Source organism: Aptenodytes forsteri, unplaced genomic scaffold (genome assembly GCF_000699145.1).
Source record: "Aptenodytes forsteri isolate BGI_AS27 unplaced genomic scaffold, ASM69914v1 Scaffold142, whole genome shotgun sequence".
In the NCBI taxonomy this organism is placed as follows: domain Eukaryota; kingdom Metazoa; phylum Chordata; class Aves; order Sphenisciformes; family Spheniscidae; genus Aptenodytes; species Aptenodytes forsteri.
Window position 1 is genome coordinate 2,161,966 of NW_008794598.1, and position 9,940 is coordinate 2,171,905.

Here is a 9,940-nt window from a genome sequence, read left to right on the forward strand (position 1 = left end):
GGGAAGGTTTGGGGGGAAAATGAGCCCCGGGAGCTGAGGGTGGCGTGGCCGTGGAGCCAGCATCCTCACTGCATCCTCACTAGCCCACGCAAACGCAGTATTATTGTCTGGGCTTCTGCACTGCTGCTCTCCCTGCTCCAAGTTTTATTTTTCTTTTCTTTAAGATGTTTTGTGCAGCATGTTTGCAGCTCGTAGAAGAATCAGAATATTTATAAAGTTGTAAAACAGCCAGCCAGCTTTGCAGGCGTCTCTGGGGTTTTATGGGAGTGTGGCAACAGCGGCACAAGATGAGAAACGAATGTGTGTTACATCTGATGCTAATTTGCACGCTGGTATTTTTTAGCTGACAAGAGCCATTCGACCCAAAATTTAGAGAGTGAGAGTGTTCTCTGTGTGTGTGTGTGGAATTTTTAATGCCTCTCTCCCTGTTAACCACAGCCCTGGCAGAAATGGATCCCGGCACGGCGGCCGGGGAGCTGCTGCCTCCGCAGGAGCACCCTGGGCTGCCGGCACGCTCAGGTTTCTCCGTAGTGAAATTGAACTGAAGTGGCAGCTAATAACAGCCTAAGAAAATAATATCACCACTGATTGTTTCTTCCACTGACTTAATAAATTGGATGAAGTGAGGCAGGAGCAGAAGAGGAAATAACAGAGGTGTTTGAAGTGTTTTGCTTAGAAATATCTCACTTTTGTACTGTGAAACACAAGTGACTATTATTTCCACTATCACTAACAATAATAATAGCAACTCGCATTTACATGAAACCTTTCATCTGAACGGAACGCAAAGCCTTGGAGGGAGCATTAGGCAGTGACGATCACTGTGTGCAGGTCACCTCGCGGCGGCAGACGTTGTACAAACACCCCTTCTGATAGTGTGGGGAGATGCTGGGGGAGCAAAATCCAGCTGCTGCCCTGGAGCTTCCCCATGCAAAGGGAAGGTGCCGAGTCCCTCGCAGGACTCCTGGCAAATAATGGAGGACTTAGCCCCAAAAGCAATTTCTCGGGCATGAAGAGGAGTTTCTTTTGCACAGCTCCTCTAAATAATGTGTTGGCTGGGCCCCGGTGGGTCCGTCAGCCTGCGAGATGCAGTGACTCCGCTCTCTCCCGTGCTGCACCACGGGCCACGAGTTCAAAATTAAAAGGCACTCCGACCCGTTCCCTGGAAACCTGCAGATTCTTAATTAAGGGAAATAAGTTAAAAAACTTCCAGTGACTACTAGATTTATAGGGAGGATAAAATTAAACATGGCTACTAAAATCTGCTATAACAAAATCTTGTTAGCACTAATGTTCATTTATAGTTTGACTTCCCAGCGTTTAATTCCTTCTCTGGTGCAGTAGAGGGACTGACAATTTAATACCCTGAAAGATGGCTTTATGACTTGCTCGGCTGTAAATCAAACTTTTAAAGTTCGTAAAAATTGCTAAAATAACAAAATGGTTTAATAGGAATGTTTTATGGTCCATAACGTTATTATAGCCGTTTTATTCCCTCTGCATTGTACTTTAATTGGATCACAACAATTCTTGAGATTCTCATTTTTATTGGATAAAACGTGATCTTAAATCAGAACAACCAAAAACATCTTCAATACATCTTTTGATTTATCACTCCTTTCCTTCAGTCCCTTGCTGTAGAGCTGCTGCTGACCCAGCACAGAGCTGAGCCGGACCAGGAGCCTGTCTCTCCAAGGGCTGGCCGGCAGGATTGCTCCCCGTGCCCTCGGGAGCCCCGTGCCCTGCCGACAGCTCCCTGCCGCGGCTGGGCCCTGGGGACTTCTGTTACCTGCACTTGCTGGATGAGCAGCTGGTGATCACAGTGCGGACAGTGGATTTTGCTGATCTTTTCCTCCTTTCTTTGCCTCCCCAGGTATCAGACCGCTCAGTTGTGGCTCTCGTTCCCAAACAGACCTCCTCCTACAATATTCCTGCCTCTGCCAGTATATCCCGGACGTCTATTAGTAGATACGGTAAGAAGCAGAGTTAAGGGCCGGGAAACGATGGCTCACGGATAGCGACTGGGCATTGCTCCTGCTGCACTGCACATTTTAGAGCCAGCTGGAGCTTGCAGCTTTACTTGAGAATGTATCTTGACGGGGCTGGTATTGAAGCTGCCTTTGTTGCAGGAGGGCAACACCTTAAGGGAATTAGGTGGGGGAAAAGCAGCAGCTTCCCCCGAAGAATCACACCGCGTCGTCCAAAATGAAAGTACATTCATGCGCCAAACAGAAAATGTCCTTGGCTACTGTTTTTTGCAAAGGCTTTTCCATCTATGAGCAGAACAGCAAAAAGACCAGAGAAGCTGAGAGGAGGGAAAAGGAAATGCCAAGCACAACGTGAGCAACCTTTGGAAAAGTGGGTCTTGGAAAAGCCCAGGGAAAGGCTTTTAGCTCAGAGGGGATGGATGCTGCAGAGCACCCGTGGGACTCCCACTGCAGGAAAGCAGCTTTGTGTTCCCTGCATGTAAGCAGGGCTGCACCAGAGAAAAGCCTGATTCTTTCATCTATTTCTTCTCTAAGTGGAGGATCCTGAATTCTTAGCTAATGGGTCAAAAATGAGTAACAGCAATCTTAACTCGGTGTGGTCGGATGTGCACACCTGGGAATTCATTATTTGCATAATAGCAGGGCTTGGCACTTTACAGAGGGTCCCTGAAGGCGCTGCAGCCTGAGTAAATGAGTCTGCGAGGTGCCAGGTGTGCGTTTATAGCACTAAATCCACAATAATAGTAATAATGTACTTCCATAAAAGGCATCAGTGGCAAAATCTCTAGTGCACTGATCTTTCATTATCTTTCATTTTACAGAGTGTTTTACAAACGAGAGGTCTCCTGACAAACCCATCTCCTTCTCTTGTTTATAGCTCCCAAAATAACGGGTTTTTTTTCCGAGCAAGGGTTCTGAGGAGCCATCCACAGGAACGTCTTTAGGCAAAAGCCAGGAGAAAAGGCATTTCTCCCTGCGAGGTGTAATCCACCTGAGTGCCCCGCGCTTCAAGTGATGGAAAAAACGAGGTTGGGTCACACAGCCTGAGTCCTCAGTGCTCATTGATCTGTGTCAGATGGAAAAGCTTTTGCGAACGACCAATATGAACTATCATTGCTCATGTTAAGATTAATACTTCTAATTGTGTAGACAGAATTTAAATGAGATACTTATTTACTTCCCCCATTGTATATCAGTACAGAGCTATGTTTAAAAATAGAATTACTAGATGCTTCCCTAGCTGTCCTCCTGTCTGTCTCCTTAATTATATCAGTTGGAGTACTCATTTATCTAAGCCTTAATCAGGGATGAAAATGTAGCTAGTTTGGTAATGACTTGCGTATGTCCCTCGGCTGATTTATGATTGATCCCCTTACTCTTGCTGAGGAGGGTGAGCAGCGAATTGGAGGCTAAACTTGAGAAAATGCACAAGGTTCCAAGAGAACAAAAAAAATTTAGTGAGAGGAAAAAAACCAACTACGCATGGTTGTGCTACTCAGCCCTGTGTCTTGGCTTGAAGACACCATGGATGGGATCCAGGGAGGCACATTCTTTGAGAAGTTAAATATATCTCGCATCCCTCTGTGGTTTCCAAGCAATTAAGGGAAAAACCTTTGTCTGCCCCCCTTTGAGCTCCCCTTCCCCTGCTGGGGAGGAGGGCAGAGGCAGGGGCAGCAGGGAGGCCAGACCCGCTCAGCCCCGGGGGCGGCATGGCCGGGATGCAGGACTGGCCTCAGGCTCTGCAGTTGGTGCTCAGCTTGAGCCCTTGTTGCTCTAGTGAAAGCCTCAAGAACAAGAACAGCAGTTTCTTCTGCCCTTTGTGCTGGTTGTGCCGGGCAGCTTGTTATTATTTACTAAATACTGATATCAGGACTCCAGCGCTGCAGGAGCTGGTGCCCAGGGTTAACGTGCGTGAGCTGTAACTCCTGGAGGAATCTTGTATGGACCTGTATTACTGAGTTCACATAAGAAAAGGATGTGAATGGAGCAGAAAAGTCCCATGTCTGAGCATGAAAACAGAAGGGCTCGAGCCTGAGGGACTCTATTCAGTGAAGACCAACACCTATCTTTGGCAAATGCCAAATTTTGTTGGTGCCTGGGTGGTATTACATTTCATTACCCCATAAAAAAGCCAGTGCAGATGATTTTGGCATTAGCGAGCACGGTGGCATCACTGAGAAGAGACAGGGAAATGAAAAAGGGGTTTGCTTTGAGCATGGCCGACTTCTCTTCCCATCGTTCAGATTCCACCTTCCGCTACACCGGCAGCCCCGACAGCCTGCGCTCCCGGGCCCCCATGATCACTCCCGACCTGGAGAGTGGGGTCAAGGTCTGGCACTTGGTCAAAAACCACGACCACGGAGACCAGAAGGAAGGAGACCGGGGCAGTAAGATGGTGTCTGAGATCTACCTGACCAGGCTATTAGCTACAAAGGTAACTGCCGTGTGCTAAATTCGCTTGGGAAATGCATAGGGAGGTCCCTCCAGACACACTCGCCGGGGGTCCTGCACGGTCCCTAATGATGCTCAGATCCCGGGAGGCGGGGACTGACCCTGCCAGGCTTTCCTGGGCCCCAGGGGTTGGGGGGGCTCCTGGAGCAGCAACAGAAACACAGCCCAGATTTCCTCACACTGCAAGGTGATTGCTGCAATACTTCATTCTTCTGCACGGTATTAAAACACAAAGAGTTGGAGAGATGCAGCAGTGACTGTAAATATTTAACCAGTTTCCTTGGCCAGAGAGAGTTTTCCTGGCTTTCACTGTGTGTTCATCACTGTAGATAACGCAGATTTGGTTTTGAAAGCAAAAGAAATTGTTTCAGGTTAGAAATAAAGAGTAAATGCAGCCGTGAGTAGCTGCAGGCTGGAGCATTCCCCCCGGGCCCTCCGGCAGCGCAGTCAGCGTTCGTAAAGACCCCGACCTTACTTATTCCTGTGGGGTCCGTGGCGGGCGGCACTTTACAGGGCTGTGCAGAGCTGGCAACACCATCTGGCATCCCCTCCTGCCACCGCTGCTTAGCCAAGCATGCGCCCGTCCCTCCCTTCACCTTCTCGGTTGCTGCTCCCATTAGGGTACGCTGCAGAAATTTGTGGACGACTTGTTTGAGACGCTGTTCAGCACCGTGCACCGCGGCAGCGCGCTCCCGCTGGCCATCAAGTATATGTTTGATTTCTTGGATGAGCAGGCAGATAAGCACGGCATCCATGACACAGATGTGAGGCACACGTGGAAGAGCAATTGGTAAGAATGGAAGAGGAGGGTGGAAGGGGGGGCAATTATCTGTGTATTGAGTATTGAGCAATTATCTGTGTCCTGGGGCAAAACAGAGATAGGGAAGAGCTTTGGGAAGGGTGGGAACAACCAAGTCCCATAGTTCCAAAGCATGAGATGTACCACGAAGGCATGCTAATGCTTTTCAACCAGCACCGCTGCTGTCCCAGTGCCCCGCGCAGATGTGGCAGTGGGGTTTGATCCTGGTTCGTGCTGCCCCCTGTGCACACACGAGCTGAAACCCTGGTGCAGTGTTAAACCATGAGCCCCACTATCTCCGAGTCCTCTACCCAGGTGGGAGCTGGGCACTGGCCTCAGGCCATAGATCCACACACCTGGACTTCGGAAGTCGCTGGGTTTGCAGAGCCAGTCTGCTAGCGGGAAGCAGGGCTCCATGCCTGCACCACCCTGCCTGTGCAACCCTGCCTGCGCAATCGTGCTGTGGCATGAATGCCGGCGCAGGCTGCGAGGGGAGAGCTCGGCGAGCGGCTGCACCTTCCCCATCGCTTTGGGCAGCATTGGGAGCATTTGGGCAGTGGGAGGAGGTGGCAAGAGGAGAAGGAGCCAGCCCCATGTGCAGTCGGCACAGACTGCAGCCAGGTTCAGCCTTCTCCAAACAATAGGAGCTCTCACATCGCTGCCTCTGCTGTTATTTTAGGATTAAAAGCTCCATGGGTTAGAAATTTACCTCTGTGAGGAAGAAAAAAAAGCACAACAAATGGTTGCTCCCTGAAGACTTTGTATTTTCCTCCAAGTCTCTCGTGGTTTAAAAGGCCTCTAATCATCATGGCTGCAAAAGCTGGGTTCCCCGCTAAGGCTGTGGGAAGCTCAAAACAATTTGTTGAAACCCTTAGAAGGAGTTATTGGGATAAAAACTCTAGAATCACAAAAAAGGATGAGACTTCTTAAAGCAATAAAAAAGAAAGCGCCGACTGGCAGAGTTTGCTCTGCCAGAGCCATCAGATCACAGGAGCCCTGGTCCTTCCTTCTGCCCTGGGGCACTGGGAGCTCGGGAGAAGGGTGAAAATTTGGTCTCTGAACTAACAGCTCTGCTGAGCACTTTGGTCGGCTGCAGCATTCCCAGAAAGGGAATTTTGGTGGGGAGATGGGAGAACGCTTATGCCACTGGAGCAGGTCAAAGCAAACGGGGGATTGGAAGAGAGAGCTGGGGTAATGGGGTTCAGGGGAGCTGGCACTGCCAGGGGTGCAGCTGAGCTGCTTGCCTGCAGTGCAGCAAGAGTTAAGGCTGAAGCCTTCATTGCAGCTAGCTGGATAGATAGAGAGAGCCGAGACTTGAAAGGTAATAGAAAGCAGCAGCTGCTGTTTGATCCTGCTATACAGCCAAAGAAAAAAGGAATAATAATTCCCCTTTGATTGCAAAGGCCTCGGGATTTGGGGACAAAGCCTCTGATGCCTGCTGCACCACTCGCAGATGATGGACTGCGGAGTGGCCGAGCAGCGGCTGATTAGCGTGGGGGTGGCAGCATCGCTGCCCTGGGCTCAGCCCTGCGCCACAGACTCCCACTCTAAACGAACTCAGTTTAATGGGCTCCTCGTGGAGCTGCTCACCCCGTACCACCGAATGCTGCTCAGCTCTGCCCTGGCCCAGACAGCCTGCCCTCGGCGCCTGCTGCCCGCCTGGCTCTCGCCTCCTCCACCTTTCTGTGCAGGATCAGACCCCAGAGCAGTTCCTGGGGCGTGCAGTGCAGCAGTGTCCAGCCCAGGCATAGCGGGACCCATCACAAGCAATCTGGGCAGGACTGGGCTAACTGGTGTTTGATAGACCTGGCCCAGCTCCTATTCAGATTGTTGCTGCTTCCCACCATTTTTATTCTGCTTGGGAACACAAACCACAGCACGTGTCCTTTCCTAGCCTTTGTCTTAACATTATGTTTCTTGATTTCCCTACAGCCTCCCTCTCCGATTCTGGGTGAACGTAATCAAAAATCCCCAGTTCGTGTTTGATATCCACAAAGGCAGCATCACGGACGCCTGCCTCTCTGTTGTGGCTCAGACCTTCATGGATTCCTGCTCCACCTCGGAGCACCGCCTGGGCAAGGATTCCCCCTCCAACAAGCTGCTGTACGCCAAGGACATCCCCAGCTACAAGAGCTGGGTGGAGAGGTGAGCGTCAGTGCGTGAGCAGCAGCAGTCTGGGTGCAGGGCTGGCCTGGGCGCTCCAGTCCCACCCGACCTCCTGCGCCGAGCAGCTTTGCTCTCGGTGGCCGATGATGCAGCAGGGTGGCTCTTGCAGCGAGCTGGTAGCACAGCTCAGCACTGCTGAGCATCGCTGCTCTTATTTTCAGCTTGTTACAGACCAGGATCCCATTTTGCTAGATGTAAGCATAAAGCGAAATGATGTCCTTTTCCCTGCAGAGCTTAGTTTAAATCCAAAGGAGAAGAGGGGCATTCTGAGCCTTCATGTTCCTCATGGCCCCCCTTTGGCCCTTCCTTCCCGCAGGTATTACGCAGACATTGCCAAGCTCCCCGCCATCAGCGACCAGGACATGAACGCCTACCTCGCTGAGCAGTCGCGCCTGCACTCCGCCGAGTTCAACATGCTGAGTGCGCTCAACGAGATCTACTCCTACGTCAGCAAGTACAGCGAAGAGGTGGGTGTCCCCTGGGGCGGGCACAGAGGCGATGCCGCCCCGCGGCACATGCAGTGTGGGAGAGGAACCATGCTTCTGTGCGGTAGTGGGTCGGGCAGCAATTCCCCTTGCTGCCACCCAGAGCTCCTTGATGCAGCACCACCGTTGCTTGCACCACCGCTGCCCCGCTCTGTTCTGTTCATGCACAAATTGGTTCAGGTCCTGGCCATGCCTGTAGCGTTCTTCCCAGGAGGACTGAGATCTAAAATACTGTGGGAGCAAACGCATTCCTCAGCCTTGGCATACGCCCAGTGCAGCCCACTCCTAAATGCAGTGGAAAATCATCATGACCCAGTGAAGCTCCCCAGAAACATCCCTGTCTTTTGGGAACGGCGTGGTACAAATCCCATGTTGCAGTGACGCAGACTCCTGTTTGCAAAGAATCCCTGGCAGCGTGAGCTCCTTTAATGAATGCATCACTCGAAACCAAGTTCTTGCCATCTGTTCCACCCCTTCATTTCAGTGTAAGAAGAACCTATTTTTCAATTGTGTCCATTAAAAGGAAGGGTTTTGTCATTTAATTGCATGTATGCATTTGTGATACAATGCCACAGCTATTTTCCGATTAGGGTTTAAAAATCTCATAACTTTCATGCTAAATGAGACAAGAAATGTGGAGTCCAAGGTACAAGAGTGGGAATGATTGTGTTGTACGGGTAACGTGCACCGAGCGGTCCAACAAATCAATGAGCACGGCTGCGGCATGGCGAAGCGCTCGTCGCATTGCTTTGCCATTCGTTATTTAAGTTTCACACATCCACATTTCAAGTTGCTCACATCTTGCTGCCCACCCACCTCTACCACCCCCTCTCGCACACTGACTTCTTTCTCTTTTTTTTCTCCCTTTTTATTTTTTCTGTACCAGCTCATTGGGGCTTTGGAGCAGGATGAACAGGCACGTAGGCAGCGTCTGGCATACAAAGTAGAGCAACTTATTGGTGCCATGTCTATTGAGAGCTGAAGAAAGGTTGCGGTGCTCGCGGACGGCAAAGGGCAGAGGGTTGCACGGACTCTCGGGAATTAAGAGGGAAAACAAGCAAGAAAGGTGCTGGACACATATAAATACCAAGGCTCTTCTGGAGGGAGCAGAGACTGGCCCAAGGACTGACTGTGTTCAAAATCATATAGGATCTGGTTTGAAAAGGCAGGAAGAAAGAAAGACAAAGCATCTCAATCAATGTCAAATCAAGATGGATCACTTCTTCGAGTCTATATGGAAAGAAGGAACCTGGAAAGTCTGGATGTCTCCATGACTGCTGCTTTGCATGAAAATTGTTTGATGTATATTAGAAAATAAAACTTTATTTAAAGGGTTTTTTTTAAAAAAAAAGAAAGAAAAAGGAAAAAAAAAAGAAATAGAGCAAAAACCACAGAGGCCACAGAGATAATCCTGGCAACAAGGTCCAGCTCTAAATCCTGTCCTCGAGAGACTCACGAGGACGTGGCTCAGGCGTTCTGCGAACGGACTCTTACGCCAATTGGAAAGTCCGGAAAACCGAAATTTTCTTCTTTTTGGGATCTTATAAAAAATATGAGCACAAGTTTGCACCACACCTTTTTACACAAGTAAAACAGCAGTTTAGCCAGAAAATAGTTCAGTGGCTGAGTAACTTATAGGCACTAGAAGAAACTTTACCCAAACTGCAAAACCATCAGATCATCCAACCTGTCTTGAAATCCAGCTTTATCTATGTATTTATATAGTGTCAATATATATATATTTTTTTTAAATCCCATTTACTGTTGAACAAGGAAAGATCTGATTTTAAACGCTTTCCCCTTTGCCACCCTCATTCCGCCTCGCTGGATGCCGGCACTGCCGCGGTGATCCGGCAGCACACTGAGCGGTGGTGTGGCCGTGGTCGTGCCCAGCCGCAGCCGGCGCGTTGCTGGTTTCTGAAGGTACAATTTGAGCAGAAGCGGCCGGCTGCCCTCTCCCCGTCGGGCAGAGCTAGGATGAAGCCTCCTCGGTTGCGTTTTGGTGGTGGTTTCTGGCAGCCACCTCTGATTTCTTGCAGTAAAACCCAACA

The 9,940-nt window shown here is 49.9% G+C and overlaps 1 protein-coding gene across 1 annotated transcript in view; it reads left to right on the plus strand.

Moving 5' to 3' along the window:
- Positions 1-9,236, plus strand: part of PLXNA2 (plexin A2) — a 158,329-nt gene extending 149,093 nt beyond the window's left edge. The window contains exons 26-31 of the mRNA XM_009272745.2: positions 1,874-1,973; positions 4,232-4,422; positions 5,060-5,229; positions 7,171-7,383; positions 7,721-7,871; positions 8,776-9,236. Of these exons, the coding sequence (XP_009271020.1) occupies positions 1,874-1,973; positions 4,232-4,422; positions 5,060-5,229; positions 7,171-7,383; positions 7,721-7,871; positions 8,776-8,871 (921 nt within the window). The 3' untranslated portion in view covers positions 8,872-9,236. The remainder of the gene's footprint in view (positions 1-1,873; positions 1,974-4,231; positions 4,423-5,059; positions 5,230-7,170; positions 7,384-7,720; positions 7,872-8,775) is intronic.
- The last annotated feature ends 704 nt before the right edge of the window (positions 9,237-9,940 follow it).